Source organism: Balaenoptera musculus, chromosome X, assembly GCF_009873245.2.
Source record: "Balaenoptera musculus isolate JJ_BM4_2016_0621 chromosome X, mBalMus1.pri.v3, whole genome shotgun sequence".
Classification (NCBI taxonomy): Eukaryota; Metazoa; Chordata; class Mammalia; order Artiodactyla; family Balaenopteridae; genus Balaenoptera; species Balaenoptera musculus.
The window spans coordinates 10,396,815-10,414,288 of NC_045806.1; the positions used below are offsets into that span (position 1 = coordinate 10,396,815).

A 17,474-nucleotide genomic window follows, 5' to 3' on the forward strand; every position below is an offset into this window, starting at 1 on the left:
ACCCAAGGTCCGGTTCCTGTGAGATCTCTTCCCATTCAAAATATGGCTGACGCCGTCACCCTCGACATGATTTGTTTCAGGAGCGCCGTCTCGTCAATGATTTCTGCTGCTATCTTAGTGAGTACGGGGCTGGGTTGTTTGTTACTATTTTTGTTTTAATCTAGAGAAACTGAGTTGGGCATAAATAGGTCAGTAAATCCCTCCTTCTAATTATAATTTTTCCAACTGATTTCTTATGAAATTCACTTTTTGATCATGAATCACCACAAACAAGAAGGTTAGCCATTTACTTTACAGTTTGGTTACTCACATTTTTTAAGTCTTTTGTGCCAGTTTCTGGATGGTTTCAAGGGATCCATGCATACACGCAAAATATGCATGGTTCTCTTGTGTAGATTTCAAACTAAGGTACCATAATTTGCCTTGGACGTTGTTTCTCAGTCCACGTGTAAGGAACTCCGAGAGAGGCCTTTGATAATTTCAAGAGAGCTGGGGAGGCTAGGGCTGAGCACAGAGTTTTGTGTCGCATTGTTTTTTATGTAACTTTCTATAGTAATCGACACTCGCAGTGTAGAAGAATCACATCTGCGTTCCTCCTAGCTGACTGTCTGACCAAGTGTGCATTCCTTCAGCACAGGAGTCTGGTCTCAGGGTCCCTGTGTACCTAGTAGGTGGCATAGGCCTGAACCCGGATCCTTTATCTGTTAAATGGGATGAACACACGACTGCATGTCCCATATGCTTCAGGCACTGGTGTGGATCATATTGGATTATAAACTGTAAAGCACAAAAATGTTAGCTATTTTTTAGAATAACAATGCTACCTTCTTTTTGCTGCTCTTTCCCTGCCCCAACCTCCTCCTCTTTAGCTGGTTCAAAAATATCTGGATAGACCATCGGTGAGGGCAGAACTTGATCATGTCTGAAATCCATGAAACGTTGGAGGACATGGATCTCTCTCTCACACGCTTGATGTTATGTAAAACCTCCCACTGTCACAGTTTCCTTATGAGGATCTGACAAGAGTATGAAGATACTAGAAAAAATGTTTGAAGCTCATCACTGTTTGCCTAGAGAAAGAAAGTTAGAACATTCCCCTGGGACCTTGTCGGTTGAAAAGGGTGGTCCTCACACTGATTGGATGTATTGTGTCATGATCAAGGGCGTTGACTTGAGAACCCGAATGATGTGGGTGACCTTGGGCGAGGTAGATAAGCTCGCTGAGGCTGCATTTCCTCCTCTGCAGCATGGAGAGCTGAATACCTACTTCAGAGGTAAGGAGTGTATGCATCAAAGGCTGAGCTCATTCCCCGACACACGTAGAAAATGCCTCATAAGTTCCCCTTGATCCAGAAAGGACCCAGAACTCTCGTTGCAGACTTCTGTCCCTCAAAGCAGCAGGTGACGGGGGAATTCAGTGTTGCTTTATTCTTTTTCTAGGCACAACATGACACATTTTTCTTTGAAGTCAGTCAGGTGGAAAGGGTCAAAAACCACGTGGGATGCCCGATTTGGAATCTCTCTTACAGTCGCACGAACCTTTTACTGCCATAAACTTGCGTGTCTCTGGTGAATAAATGAGGGGGAGCTTTGGCTTTCTGGAAGGGCTATTCTGTAACTAGATCAGAGCAGCTTGGCCACGGTACACACAGCCAGTCACACTCTCAGTGCTTTTGTGGACAGTATAATACCATAGGCATGAAAGAATTGAAAGCAAGATGCTAAAGGGGTTTCCAGCAGAATGCTCCCTGTGCACGTTCGGCAAGCTGAAGATCTGGTCAGCCCTCCCGCTGCCCCAGTCTAATGTTCACATAGTCAATTGCAATGATTTTTATATCTAAAATCTGTATTGTATTATATCCAGTTGGCATGGTCCTTCTTGATGGTAAAGTCATATGCTCCTTGAAGCACCGAATAACAGGATGGTTAGTCCCTGATTGCCAGGGCTCTGATTTCTCAGCCAGTGTGGCCTGCGTGGTAATGAGACGGGAACGCATGTCAACCTGCCCGCACAGGCAGGGCCACACCCTAGCCTGTGAGGTCATAGTCAGCCCAGGCCGTCATCTCCATTGTCTAATCACCCTTCATTCCTTCAGAGGCCCTGCCTCGGTGCCAGGGCTTTCTAGATCTTGGCCTCTGCCCTGCTTAAATCTGCTCCCAGGGCAGGGTCCGCTCCACTCAGTATTATTAACCTTCACATGTTGGTCACTTAGCGAGATATGGGATAAAGAGTTGTCCGTGAACAGATCCCCAGTGAAAAGCTGCAGATAGAGGAGTTTGCGAGAAAATTAAACAAGAGAGTGTTCTTTATCTAAAGGACACTTAAATCTCAGGCCATTTTAGACGTAAACGGAATTTCCCTGTGCTGTGAATTGGCTGGTCAAATCACAGATCCAAAGTTACTGTAAATTGAAAACATCTTTCTGGAGTGTTGACCTTATAGCAGCAAGGGTATTAATATTCACCACTTCTCCTGTCTTCTATTTGGCATTTATCCTGGGCTTTCCTGTCTGGACAACACTGAAAATAAATTTCCAGGGAGCAATCAGAGGTCTTCAGGGCTTAGAAAAATAAAAGATTTATTTTTCTAACATCTAGACATAAAGCTGCATCTCCAAGAACATAACCATAAGAAAATAGACCCTGGAAATCAAATTCCATCTCGTTTGTCTCCAAAAGTAGAAGAATTTTGCTGGGAAGCATTTTTTCCCCTACTTTCTCTCACTTATGATCCATTCCAAGCCATGAAATGTTTCCCTGTTAAAAGTTCTACACTTATTACTTTATTTATCATTCAGAACTATTTAAGTATCTAACATGTTCACAACACTATTAAATGCAGCAGGAGAAACAAAGATGAATATTGAAGTCCCTGTTCTGAAGGCACTTAGAATCAGGTAGTAGATGGAAGTCAAGGATTGAAGCAAAATATATACCTAATTATTTAATAAGATGAAGACATCAATTTCATGGGAGAAGCCCGCCAAAGTTCTGTGGAGTTTTCAGCGTTGAGCAGAAGTTCACATGTGGCTGGAGAAATCTGTGAAAGCTTCTGGAAGGAGAGGCCATACAAGGTAGTCCTTGAAGCGTTGGGAGGATATTAACCACTGGAGGCTCGGGGAAGGGCCCCCCAGTGTGGGGTCACCATAGAGAGGAAGGGGCAGAAAGCGCAGGGCAGGTCTAGAGAATAGCAGGCAGTCTAGTTTGACCACAGTGCCGCCTGGGTCTGGGGAACAGAGTAAGCTAAGGCTGCGAAAGAAGATGGAGGCCAGATCACAGTTACGATACCTGTCCTGTATTCAGGACCCAGCAAAGATTATTTGATGACTCCTGTGCAAAGCGTGACATGATCAGAGCTATGCTTTTGGAATATCAGTTTAATGTCATGTCTGACATCAGATTTCCTAGGAGCAGAGAGTGTGAAGGCGATTTTTATTTTTTTAACTTTTTGTTAGTTTCTTTCCTTCCTTCCTTCCTTCCTTCCTTCCTTCCTTCCTTCCTTCCTTCCTTCCTTCCTCCCTCCCTCCCTCCCTCCCTCCCTCCCTCCCTTCCTTCCTTCCGTCTTCGTTGCTGTGCGCGGGCTTTCTCTAGTTGCGGCGAGCGGGGGCTACTCTTCGTTGCGGTGTGCGGGCTTCTTGTTGCGGTGGCCTCTCTTGTTGTGGAGCACGGGCTCTAGGCGCGCGGGCTTCAGTAGTTGTGGCTCGCGGGCTCTAGAGCATAGGCTCAGTAGTTGCGGCGCACGGGCTTAGTTGCTCTGCGGCATGTGGGATCTTCCCGGACCAGAGATCGAACCCGTGTCCCCTGCACTGGCAGGCGGATTCTTAACCACTGCGCCACCAGGGAAGCCCTGCAGGCGATTCTTGTACAGATATTCTATTGAGAGGCGCTCTCAGGAGAAAACTGTAAGGGAGTGAGGGAGCAGGGGAAGAAGCGAGGCAAAGGATGTGGCTTCGAGAGAAGTCTGGCTTCAGCCTGATCCCACAGGGAGCTCTGGAGTGTTAATTGTACCACAGAATTTGTCCTGCCCAGAAACCAGGGGCTAGGCTGTTCGACCCCTGCATCCACTGGTCACAGGCTGACGTGGGGAAAGTGGGGAAGAGAGAGAGGCGTGCGGTGTAATCTCCCAGATATCTGTGGGCAAAGTGGTTCCCATTAGCTAGATAAATATTTGTTCTTTGAATGAATTGGCGGTAGAAACAGGGATAGAAAGATAGGATGCTGTAACTGATTGGGTTGGGGACAAGAAAAAATACAGACAGCTGAGATTTTGAGTCCAGGTAGCTGGGAGATGAATGGTGACAGCAAAAAGTAGGGCTGGGGTCAGAGGGGAAGATGCTGGGGTCCTTAGGAGCAAGCTTGCTTAGGGGTGGGCCTACTATGAGCCAGGGAAGCAGTGGGCAGAGAACTAAGCAAGCATTTCTGGGCAGTTGCTCAGTCATCCTTTCATATGCTGGCTGTTTCTGGAGCTCCTACTAGATCCAGAAAATACGAGGGTCCGTGATTCCCTACATGCCTCCTTTCTCTCTCATTCATTATTTTTTCTCTCTCTCCTCTTCTTGTCTTTGGGTTTTTGCATTTTCCTTTCTTCGTATCTGTAGCTTTTTTCTCCCTATCCCTTCCCTATGAGCTGGACTCAAACTTTCCACCATCTCTGACTGTGTTTTCTTGCCCCCAACCCAAGCTGTTCCCCATCCCATCCTTGTTGTTTCTCCCGCCACTTCACTCATCCAACAAATACTTACTGAGTGCCTAATTTGTGTCAGGTGTCTGGATATAGAAGTGCATAAAAGAGAAAAACAAATCCTGTCTTTGTCATGCTTCCATCACCATCACTACCACCATCACCACTACCATCACCATCACCATCACCATCACTACCACCATCACCACTACCATCACCGTCACCATCACCATCACCATCACGCTTGTGGTTCCCATCCTTGGGGCTGGAGATAACATCTCTCTGTGGGTTGTTCATTTTGACTGATAACACACAGCATTAAAAAGATTTTGATCGTTCAAAAGAAAAATAGGAGAGACAATATGGGAGAGAAGAAAGAAGCAAACAGTAGAAAGGAGGAGAGGGACCTTGGCCCTTGCTCCAAGATGGAGTCTCTTCCAGCTCACAAATCATATTCCTTTCATTAAATCTTATGTGTTTACATGCAAAAATGGCTGACTGTGGCCTGGGAGGCTTTCTTTTTCTTTGAGTGCCACTGTGTTCCCGAATGCACATTTGTGTGCCCGACCCACAGTGAGGCCAAACAAACGAAAACGTCAGAGGTTGGAGCAGAGAAGGGTTTATTGCAGAGCCATGCAAGGAGAAGGAGGGTCTCATGCCCCCCAAAGCCCCCAACTCCTCGAAGGGTTTCAGCAAAGCGTTTTAAAGGCCATCTGAGGGAGGCGCGTGGTCGGATGTGGCAAACTTCCTGGTGCTGGAATCCTTTGTTCTTGCAGCTGTCCACGTAGGTCAGGTCACGATGTTCCTGTAAATCTCCAAGACAAATGTTATTCTTCGCTCTGCAACATTTCATCTCCATAGGAATGGAAAAGTGTTATACCCTTTAAGGTCAGAGCCTTGAGAATGGGCTATTTTGTATATTTCAGGCTATAGGCAACATTCTTTTTTTTTTAATTCATTTTTTATTTGGCTGCGTCGGGTCTTCGGTGCGGCATGCGGTATCTTCGGTGCGGCATGTAGGATCTTTCGTTGTGGCGCGGGCTTCTCTCTAGTTGTGGCGCGTGGGCTCCAGAGCGCACGGGCTCAGTAGTTGTGGCACACGCGCTTAGTTGCCCTGCGGCATGTGGGATCTTAGTTCCCCGACCAGGGATCGAACCGATGTCCCCTGCATTGAAAGGTGGATTCTTAACCACTGGACCACCAGGGAAGTCCCTATAGGCAACAATCGTAACTCGAAGCAAAAGCAAAGGTTAAAGTAAAAGAAACAGATCTAATACGGAGTCAGATTTGTTTTTCCTTATTACAACTGGAGGTGTGGTACTGCTAAGCAGTCATGATCAACCTGTACTCATGGGGTGGAAGGGGGTGGGGAGATGGGGGCCAGTGGTCTAGTTCACAAGCAAAACGCTTTCCAGTATCTTAAAGGTGAAAACAGACTAGAGAGGAAGCAGATCATCCTCTGTATGTTGCCGTGGATTTCTCTGCCATACAGAAGGCACCTGAGTTTGACATCTGTGCATTTCACTGGGCTAACTATTCCTGTTGTTTTATGGTCCAAACACCTTTTCTTTCCACAGCCACGTGTGAACCTGGATGCAAGTTTGGTGAGTGTGTGGGACCGAACAAATGTAGATGCATTCCAGGATACACCGGGAAAACCTGCAGTCAAGGTCAGTACTACAGACCAGGGTGGTAATACAGACCTACCCCAGAGCTTTCAGAAGCAGATCGGGCAGTGCAGCGGGGTTTGGAACACAGTAAGGTGCTCAGAATTCTGTAGTTTCTAACTCGAATCTTCAAATGAAAGTGGTTTCAGAACAAGATTTTTCAATCAATATCTTCTAGAAATATGTCAAAGTCGTTCTGATGCTTTTGTTAAGATACCAGGTAAAAGGCTTTTTTTTCCCTCTGAGCCAATCATGTTTATTGTGATTTTAAGCTACTGAAGAAATGCATATCTTTTACTAAAAAAATCCAACATTGCACAAGATATTATTTAAAAAGTGAGCATGTCTGCTCCCAGTACATCCTCTACCCATAGTTAAGAGTTTGTCCTCTATCTCTGCAGTTCCTTTTTTATTATAGTACAGACATGAATATTTCTCATGGGCATCTTTGCATGTCAGTGCACACAGAGCTGTCTCATACTTTTTATGGCTGTATCCTAGTCTGTAGAGAAAATGCTTTTATCATTTATGTAAATACTTTAACCACTATCATTTAAGTCGTCCCCAATTTTTTGCCACTACAAACAGCGCTAAATCAGACATCATCCTATGCATATCCTTGCACCCTTGAGTATTTTTGTAGGGTAAATGTCTAAAAATGGAATTGTTGGGTTGAATGACATGCATATTTTTTATTGTAATTGATTTATTTTATTTATTTATTTTTAAATGTTTTATTTATTTATTTATTTATTTGGTTGCACCGGGTCTTGGTTGCAGCAGGCGGGCTCCTTAGTTGTGGCTCCAGGGCTCCTTAGTTGCAGCTAGCCGGCTCCTTAGTTGTGGCATGGGAACTCTTAGTTGCGGCATGCATGTGGGATCTAGTTCCCTGACCAGGGATTGAACCCAGGCCCCCTGCATTGGAAGCACGGAGTCTTATTCACTGTGCCACCAGGGAAGTCCCTGTAATTGGCATCTCTTAAAAGGCAATTTATGACTTTTGCCATATGCTGTTTATCTGAAGATATTAAGGAGGTTATAATATCGAGAACAGTAGGCAATTTTGTCCCCCTGGAAGAGTTGCCAGATAAAATACAGATCCCCCATTAGATTTAAATTTAAATTTTATTTTCAATTGCAATTTCACATAAACAACAAATAATTTTATAGTGTAAGTATGTTCCAAATATTATATGGGACATATGTACACTGAAAAAGTATGAGTCATTTTTCCAAAATTCATATTTAACCAGGCATCCTGTATTTTTATTTGATAAACCTGGAAGCCTTACCCCAGGGGACATTGGGCAATGTCTGAAGACATTTGGCGGGGTTACTACTGGCATCTGGTGGGTGGGGACCAGGGATGCTGCTAAAGATTCCTACAGTGCACAGGGGAACGCCCACCACTAGGAATGATCTGTCCCCAAACGTCCACAGTGCCGAGGCTGAGGAACCCTTGCACCAAGAAGGCTGCACTAATTAAGAAAGGGTCCCTAGTTCTGTAATGCAGTTGAGCAGAGAGCAGCAAATCCAGTTCAGCTGCCCTTAAGAAAGAGCCTTGCCAGGATTCTAGAAGGGAGAATGGGGTTCCAGAGACAAGCAGGCACCCACTCCACTCCGTCGCCCCAGCCCTCACTGCCAAGCCCAGAGGTTAGCTGCAGACCCTGAAATAGCCTTTCTTTGTGCTGCCAGCCCTGCAGCCTCAGAGAGGACTCTGCCTCTTCTGTCCCACCGCCAGCATAGCGGCCAGTGCCGCTAAGGTGCTTCTTCGAACCGCGTCCAGTGGCTTGAGGGAAGCGCGTCAAGAGTCATGCTCTCATAAGTAATACTTCAGCTGTGTCCCTTACCAGGGCTTTCACACCAGAAAACCGTGTTTTTCCCTATGTCTTGGATTCTGTACCAAGATACCTTCTCAAGAGAGTTGGAATAGAGAGGGTATTTTTCATGCTGCTTTTCAAGTCCCAGCAAAATATTCACTTTGAGGGAGTGGTCCAGTTGGCTCAGATTTGGGACCTTCCGTCTCCCCTGCACAGCCTCCCTGCCCCGGGGCAGCCTGGTCAAAGTCCGTCTATATCCACTGATGGCCGCAGGCCTCAACCGTCAACTGATGTCTTTCCCCAAAATGCTTCTTCCAAGAGACCCCTCTGAGTTAGGGCCAAGTGATGGGATAGCCCTGGCTTTCCCATCATGTCCAATCAGTATTTTTAAATTTCTGCTTTTGAAGCAGTTAGCGTCCATGCAGGAGATGGTAGCGTAGAGGGAATCAGCAGTGGAGAAGTGGGTTCAAATGTCCAGCTAAGGCGTCGGAAAATCCCCACATAAGGGTCTTTTCAGAGGCGAAAGCGCCACTTCTTTATTTTCCAGGTTGGACTTCACCTGTTGCCGCACTGGATTTTGGTCTTACATGGAATTTGGTTCTTTTCTCCTTTCTGTTTCTTGCTTGAGGGAGTTAAGACATGAGGCACCCACACGACCACATTCCCAAAGACGAGACCCATGATTGCTTTTCAAGTTTTATTTTCCTTCTGTATCACTTTTTATTTTATAAAAAGCTAATTCATTCTTAATGTTTTGTTAAACATTAAGTATTCACTGAAAAGCACAGAGAAGAAAATCACCCTCAATCTTACCACCAGGAGGTAACCATTATAAACATGTAGAGCACAGCCTCTTAGGCTTTTTTTTTTTTTGGCTGTGCTGCGTGGCTTGTGGGATCTTAGTTCCCCAACCGGGGACCGAACCCAGGCCCTGGCAGTGAGAGCACCGAGTCCTAAGCACTGGACCGCCAGGGAATTCCCCCAGACATTGTCTTTCTACGCTTTTTATTTAAGAAATTTTGGCATCGATCTGTATACATAGTTTTGCAACCTTCTTATTTAACAGCATCCTCTGAGCATCTTTATATGGGATTAAATATTGTCCTGTGACCTCACCACCAATAATAGCTGCCTGGCAGGGCTCCCTCTGGAAAGGTGTGAGCCAAGACCATTTAGCCCTCATGGGGCTGCCCGAAATAATGATTGAGAGGAGGTTGTGCTGTTGGCATCTGTCATAGGCCACCTGGGACAGCGTTAAAGGCAGAAGTATCTAAATTATATATTTCTAACTTTTTATTCAAGTAAGAAACACACAAAATTGTACATCTATCAAAAATGTACACTCAGTAAATTTTCAAGAACACCTACGTAACTGGTGTTCAGACCAAGAAATAGAAACTTAACAGCCTACCTGAAGACCCCTCATGCTCCCCTCCATCACTTGCCCCCAGCCCTCAGCAAGGAACCATACGTTGACCTCTTACGCCACAGAACAGTTGCGCCTGGATTTGTTTTGTTTGTTTCACGTGTGCCTGGTTTGAATGTACTCATTTGTGTCCAGCTTCTCCCACTCAATATCATGTCTGTTCATCCACGGTTGCTTGTACTTGTAGTGAATAGTTTGTTCAGTCTTGCTGTATAGTATTCTATCGCATGAGTATACAAGTTGTTTATCCATCCTTTTTTGGGAGAGACTTGGATTCTTTCCGGTTTGGGGCTATTAAGAATAGTGCTACTGTGATCATTTTAGCATATGTTGTTTTGGTGAGCACATAGCCGTGTTTCTGTTGGGCATACACGCAGGAGTGGAATTGCTGGGTCACGGGTATGTCTCTATCTAGCTGTAGCAGGTGCTGCCAAACAGTTTTCGGAAGCGGTTGTACCCATTTACAGTCCCTCCGGCGGTGTGTGACCATCCAGTTTGCTCCACTTCCTCACCAGCCCTTCCCTGATGGTTGGCGACAAGGCGAGTCACCGCCCCTTGTGCTCACCCGCGCGGGTGGGGTCCAGGGAAGCCAACCCCATTCCCAACCCCGTCTGGACGCTTCCTCATTCAGTTCATCTTTCTCCATTTTCTAACTGCTCCCTGCAGACGTGAATGAGTGTGGATTAAAACCCCGGCCGTGCCAACACAGATGTGTGAATACACACGGTAGCTACAAGTGCTTCTGCCTCAGCGGCCACTTGCTCATGCCGGATGCCACGTGCTCCAGTAAGTTTCAGCAGCCAGCCCGCTCTCAGTCAACCCGGAAGCTTGACTTCTGCCGTTTGATGCTTGGGGAAAAGCTGACTTGCTTAACTGGGGGGAAAATACCCCAAAGGCTCTAACATCACCCCAGGCTAAAACATCTTGGAGCGCTTATTTTACTTTAGGTTATTTATTTTTATTTTTATTTTTATTTGTTTGCCGCACCACGCAGCCTGTGGATTTCTGAGACCAGTGATCGAACCCGCGCCCCCTGCAGTGGAAGCGCAGAGTCTTAACCACTGGACCGCCAGGGAAGCCTGAGCACTTATTTTATTTTTAATGGTGGTGAAACACATACATTGTGAAATTCATCATTGTGAGCATTTTGAGGTGTACAGTTCAGTGGCATTTCGTACATTCACAGTGTTGTACAAACTATCACCACTATCCAGAACATCTTTATCACCCCAAAAGGAAACCCCATCCCCATTAGCAGTCGCTCTCCTCTCATCTTCCCCCCAGGCCCTGGTAACCACTAATCTGCTTTCTGTCTCTATGGGTTCGCCTCTGCTGGCCACTTAGTTTTTAAATAAAAAGACTAACTGAGGAGAAAAATAAATTATATATCTCTCTATATGCATGGACGTATTGGGTTTCTTCATGAAAATAAGCATACTGAAGAAAATAAGCATATTGTTTTAGGAAGGTGATAAATTTCAATTCCATCTTGGGACGTCCATTCTTCCCACCAACTATCTTTCTCACGCCCCTTGCCCCGCGCTCAAAGATTAGTGACTCCTCTTGGAAATCCATTCCGATTCACATTCCTGAAAAGAAAAGCCCTTCTCTGATAAAGAGAACCCACGTCCTGTGGGAGGGTGAGTGTCTATATCCATTCATTTATTGCGAAGGAAGGCTTTTCAGGTTTTATGTTGCAGCTGAAAAGCAAACCCATCCTCCCTGCCTCCCCCGGTGCCCTCCTCCCTCCCCATCTCTCTCTCCTCTGCCCTGTAGCCCCCAGCAAACCGGGAACCTGCGCCGTCTGCCAGCTTCCCGTGGTTGCAGAGTCCCTCGGACTCCCCAGCCTATCCTGGGCTCTCCCTCGCTTGTGAAATCCGGGCTTGTACACAGCTCACTGCCCCACCACCAGCATATCCTTCTGCTGCCCCCTCCCGCCTGGCAAAGTGCCCCCACACCACCGGTCACCTAGATTCTCCATTAGCAAGCGTGCTTAACAGGTAAAGCAGGCATTCAAAGAGTCTTTTTTTAAAAAAAATCCTTATTATAAATTAAACAGAAACCCCCAAGAAACAAATGTGTAGCTTAATGAATTCTTATGAAGCCAGCACCCGTGTGGGCACTACCAAACAGAACTTGGCCAGAACCTACCCTCCCCACTCCCCAGCCCCGTGGGAATGACTATCCAGGAGTTTCTAGTCATCACTTAACATTTTCAAAAGATCTGTCCTAATGGATGTTTCTGAAACATTCCAAGAAAGCCTAATGAGTGCCATTCTCCAAATGGAAAGTTAGAATGAGGTAAATTTTGAAGATCAATTTTGAAAGAAGACAACTAAAGAGAAAAAGAGTAAACTAGAAATATAACCATCGGTCGGTGTTTGTTACATTACCGTGGCCTAGTATCTGTCCCTGTACTCTCTTTGTCTGTTTCTGTGTATGTGAGGGTTGCCTGTGCCTCCCTGTTTATAGCTCACGGTGTCCAGGTGGCCCTAAATCTCTCTCCTGGATGCTGGTTTTATTTCACCTGGCCCCTTGCAGTCTCTTTGATCCAGCGGGGTGATTGGCATGTTATAGATGCAGGTGGATAAAGACAGGCTATTCACCGTGCTCCCCTGTTGTAGGCATTTTTGATCCATACATACTGGAACCCTGCTAAGGATATGCATTTTTGTGAGATAAGTTCTATTTAGCAAAGAGTGACAGAAAAATCCAACTAAATTATCTTTAAAAAGCTGGAGGCAAGCAGTTCCAGAACAGGTCAGCAAGGACTCAGCCTCTGCCATCCTCAGGGTATTGATTTCATGCTCATGCTTGTGGCCTCATAGTCACAATATGGCTGCCCGAGCTCCAGATATCACACACACACACATCAAAGGTAGGCAAGACAAAGGGGAAAGGAGTGATGCCAAGGCACAAACGCCTCTTTTATGCCTGTCCCTTTTATCATGCAGCAGCATCCTTTCCAGAAGCTCCAGCAGACTTATCTTAGTATCTCTTTGGCTATAACTGAGTCATATGGCCACTCCTTGTTGCTGCAAGGGAAGCTGGGAAAAAGACGAGTTACTGGTTTTCCAGCCTCAGTGACGGGAATGGCTTTTGGGTAGCTGATCAGTCTTATCTGCTACATGTTTTAATACAGGCACCTAAAAGACAAGGTTTTGTGACTCAGGTGACTCTCACTGAGGCTAGATATGAATGGAGAGATGGCTAGAATTTGCATTCTTTTCCCCTATTTATTCAGATGAATCATCTACATCAGAGGTTGCATTTCAGCCAATAATAGAGACCAGCCGGGTGACATAAAGGAGTGGTTAGAGCTTGTACAGGAAGAGAGAGAGATGCCGTCTTTGGTAACTGAGTGGTGCATGCTCAGCCTAAAGACAGTCAAATGCAATGCATTGGCCAACAAAATAGACCACGGGGCCACCAAGACACCACCCCTGCCCAGATTCCATTTGGCTCTCCATTTGGGACTCAGACGATGAAGCTTATCCTGTAATACCATTCCACGTGTTACATTTCATGTCCCAGAGATTAGAGATCATTTCTCGGTCTGTAAGTACTTTTTATCATTTCGTGGGGAAAAGGCTAATCTGTGCCTCCTTTTGCAGATTCTCGGACGTGTGCCATGACAAACTGCCAGTATGGCTGTAAAGACACAGAAGAGGGGCCGCACTGTCTGTGTCCATCCTCGGGACTCCGCCTGGCCCCAAATGGAAGAGCTTGTATAGGTAGAGCAACCGGAATCATCTCCTCCCCTGACTTCTCCCTTTACTGAATTCCTCCTTTTCCATTCATCACAACCTGCTTGTTGACTAGACGTTGAAAGCTCCTAAAATGACAGATTTATGTCCATTTCTAAGGCAATGTTTATAGCCACCTGTGCTCTAGACAGACACTTTGCGACGCTAGAAAGAACGCTTCTCTATAATTTTTGGATTGCCCGATGCCATAGTGGAAAAAGATGAAAGTAATTTTAGTTTTGACTGTTTACCCTGCACTTTTTACTTCAACTACCAAATTGTATATACTCATAGTGCTGTATTTAACTATATTGCACTAAAGATACATAATACTTAGACCAAGTGAGCACATAGCATTAATATAGGATGTCAAACGAAACAATGTTGAAAGAGTTCTTAATCTCGTTTGATTTAAATAAGCAAATAGCAGTATGATTTAATATTCTGACTTCTGTACCACAATAGAAATATTTTTAGTCAAGGTGGTTGGTGTTTATTTACCCTAAATGTACATAACTTGATAAACCGGACTTAGAAAGCTCAGCCAAATAGATCCTAACTCAGATAAACACTTTTAAAAAAATCTGTGTAAATTAAAAATTTGGTTCTGTCCTTTGAGAGTAGTCAAAGGTTTAGATCGATTCACAGGATTTAGTACTCTTCAGTAAAATCAGATTTATATGACAAGGCTAATTCTTGACCAAACTGAATCCAAATTGTCACCCACCTCTTTGACTTGTCGGGTACCATTTTTATTAGAAGGGAAACATGACGTGCACAGAAGTGATCCCTGAAAAATAATTCTGGTCAATCCAACACTTATTTGTTAATTATTTTAAGAATGCAAGAGGAACAGTAAGCCAGCACCAACCAAGCTGCATGTTTAACCACAGTTCCAAAATGACCACAGTTTCAAATCTGTTTGATTTGACATGTGAAAGTTAAGGCAAAGTCTGAGTCGTAATGGTTTGGTCAGCATAGCAGTCAGCCCCTCTGTGACGTGGCTTTCCATGGTAGAAAAGGAAGGAAGCCTCTTGTCTGCCGAAGCTGCATCATCACGTCGTTCCGCTTGACCCACAGTTTATGTATAGGTGCATTCTTAGGAAACCACGTTTCTGTGACTTGGGACAATATGGCAGGATTTGGAGGAGCTTGCTAATGAAATGATTCTTTTGTAAAATGCAAAATTTAAATGTTTGTGTATTGGGTTTGCCATACAATATCCATAGCTGGAAAAATAATAATTCCTTCAGAAAAATGTAATGTCTGTGTAGTAAGTGCCAGCCATACACTCCCTGCCCCAGAAAAGGCGGGGCCTAAAGAGAGAGAAAATGTGAATATAAGTAATGCCATTACAGTGAGATAATGCCTCTAAAACAAGATGTACAAGGTGATAGAAAGGCAGTGAGTGTGCCTCAGGGATCTACAACACTTCCCGGAGGGTATGATGTTGGTACCCGAATAATCAGAGTTTTCCAATGAAGAAGCTGCGTGTGCCCGTGTGTGTTGTGCGCTGTGGGTGAGTGCATGAGAGTATTTTGGAGGGAGGGTGCTTTCTTGCTATCCCTGACATCTCCTGGTTCTCCATCCTAGATACTGATGAATGTGCCTCGGATAAAGCCGTCTGCCCCCATGATCGAAGATGTGTGAACACATTTGGAAGCTACTATTGCAAATGTCATGTTGGTTTTGAACTAAAATATCTCAGTGGCCGATATGACTGTGTAGGTAAGAATTGGTGGCACCTATTATTTTTTTCCTCTCCCCATCAAACATGTAGGCCTTCTCTACAGATATTTTGACATCAGTTCAGTCTATTAGTTGAACCATCTACTGTACTGACCAGCTTAACAACACAGAAAAAGTTATATTTTTTTAAGTTTTTGGCATTTAGGGAATTCTGATGACATGAATTATATGAATTCAGGTCCATCAAGATTTAAAGTAAGGAACTTTAGTCTCTGCAGCTCTATTATGGAGGTAAATAGCTTGAGATGATTTTTGTGGGTTTTTAAAAAAAAATTGGTTTGGTTTGGTTTGGTTTTGTTTATATTTTTGGTTCTGTCTCCAGGTATAGCTAAAAATGGGAACAGTGAAGCATATTTATATTTGATAAAAGGAAGAATAACAAGGCCTGCTTCATCTTGATCTCAGTGGTCTGTTCATAAGTTTCCTTCAGGAGTGGCTTTAGAAAAACCTATAAAGGAGTTGAAGGCACGTGCTGTTTCCTCTCTCCTCCTTCAGCCTTTCCATCGTTCAAGCTCCACGGCCCCTTTCCAGGGTCACCAAGATCACTCTGATAAGCTTTGGGTATCACTCAGCTATCCGCCTGATCTGGGTGAAATAAAAGATCCTGTCCCTTAGGGAAGGAATTCCAAGTCTCAGTGAGCAAGGCATTTGGGGAGCCCTTGGACGCCTTCCCATTGCCCTTGATAGACGCAGATGGGGCCTGTCCTGCAGTGAAGGGACATCCGGGCTCCCTGTAGATTCCTGTTTACATAATATGCACGTAACAAACGTGTGCATAACATGGAATGCTAACATTGGGGGAAAAAGTAGGATTTCTTTCCATTCTACACTCAGAGCTGCCCAGGATGTGTCCTGTGTAATCGTGTTGGGGCAACACTCAGTTCCTGGGTCTTGAACTGTCTTATGACGCCTCCATAGGTCTTACCTCAAGCTCAAAGGCCATCCTAGACCGGCTCATAAAACCCCCGTTTCCTGTGGGCTAGGATCCTATGTGCCGCTCCAGACCCCTCCAGCTCTGCAGTGCAGCTGGGCTGTGTCACAGACTCGGAGCCTGTTTCCTGATACCTAAAGGGAGGTGCCGTTGGACAGGGTGGGAATCCACGTGGAGAGCTGTCCGGGGAAACAAACCTTTGTGATTTGAAAAGTGATTAAGGTTAGCACCTGAGCCCCCTTGTGCCTAGGTTAAAAACAATAGCCTATTCTGTGTGCATATGATAAGTATAGAAAGAAAGTCGGAGGGAGAAGAGGGCCAAGGAAGCTCTCACTTGGGTGACATTTGGCAAACTTTCCTAGTCTAAACCCAGCAGACAAGCTCAGACCAGCCTCACCCCTGCTCCTGGCAGCCTTTGAACAAAATGTTCAGATTTTTCAGATGATGTCAGCGGTTCCTAGCCCATCTTGTTCTTTGTTGTTTAGGAGTTCCAAGCCCTTCCATGTATAGAATTTATTTTCTGATACTGTTATTTAGTTCTAAGTTAGGCTGGTGAAAAAGTTCAGAAATCACACCTGGACATCTTAGAGATTTCAGAAGTGCTGATAAGCGGGAGGTGAGGTTGCGGTGGGGAAGGCGAGCTGCAGACACGCTCCCTACCTACTGGGTGTCAGGCAAAGCCGGGGCTCTGGGCCAAGGCCCGGGAGTCTTCAACACCCCTCGGCTCCCAGGCCACACAGCGTTCACTGGCAATGTCGAGTGGTTGACCCTGGAGTTACTCAAGTTCAAGGGGTAGTCTTTCAGCAAGTGCTGTCACCACAGGATTATTCATGGGACCGTTCACATTTTTCAGATATAAATGAATGTGCTGCGGACACCCACACGTGCAGCCTCCATGCCAATTGCCTCAATACCCAAGGATCCTTCAAGTGTAAGTGCAAGCAGGGATATAAAGGCAGTGGACTTCAGTGTTCTGGTAAGTACACTCGGTCATGGTGTGTTCACTATTCCCCATAAAGCATTCTCTCCATGTTGCCCTCCTGTTCCTCCCTCTGTGTGTATGTGTGTGTGTTTGTGTGTGTGTGTGTGTGTGTGTGTGTGTGTGTGTGTGTGTGTTGGGGGGCTGCGAGATGCGTGCACACGGTGTTTGGGAACTTACCTCTGCCTCAGGCTTGTCTTCTCGGCTAATCAGACCACATCTCCAATTTCCACGGAAGCCATAGGCACTGTGCTTAAAGTGCAGCAAGCGTTCTGGAGGTTCTGCTGGTCACAACATATTTTCAAATACCGAAAGTAAAATTTGAGGACAAGTGACACTGAGCAAATGCATCGCTTGCGATAGGCTAGGTTATGGCGCAGTGACGAGCAATCCCAAGTTGTCAGTGGCCCAGAACCCCAGAAGGTTTTTAAACATGTGAATCATGACTTTTTCCGGAACGCACAACCGAAACAAA

At 45.3% G+C, this 17,474-nt stretch overlaps 1 protein-coding gene across 2 annotated transcripts in view; it reads left to right on the forward strand.

The window, feature by feature from the left end:
- Positions 1–17,474, forward strand: part of EGFL6 (EGF like domain multiple 6) — a 294,169-nt gene that overhangs the window by 250,996 nt on the left and 25,699 nt on the right. For both annotated transcript variants that reach the window (XM_036839972.1, XM_036839973.1), the window contains 5 exons: positions 6,259–6,351; positions 10,261–10,380; positions 13,209–13,328; positions 14,934–15,068; positions 16,874–16,996. In XM_036839972.1, coding sequence (XP_036695867.1) covers positions 6,259–6,351; positions 10,261–10,380; positions 13,209–13,328; positions 14,934–15,068; positions 16,874–16,996 — 591 coding nt within the window. The remainder of the gene's footprint in view (positions 1–6,258; positions 6,352–10,260; positions 10,381–13,208; positions 13,329–14,933; positions 15,069–16,873; positions 16,997–17,474) is intronic.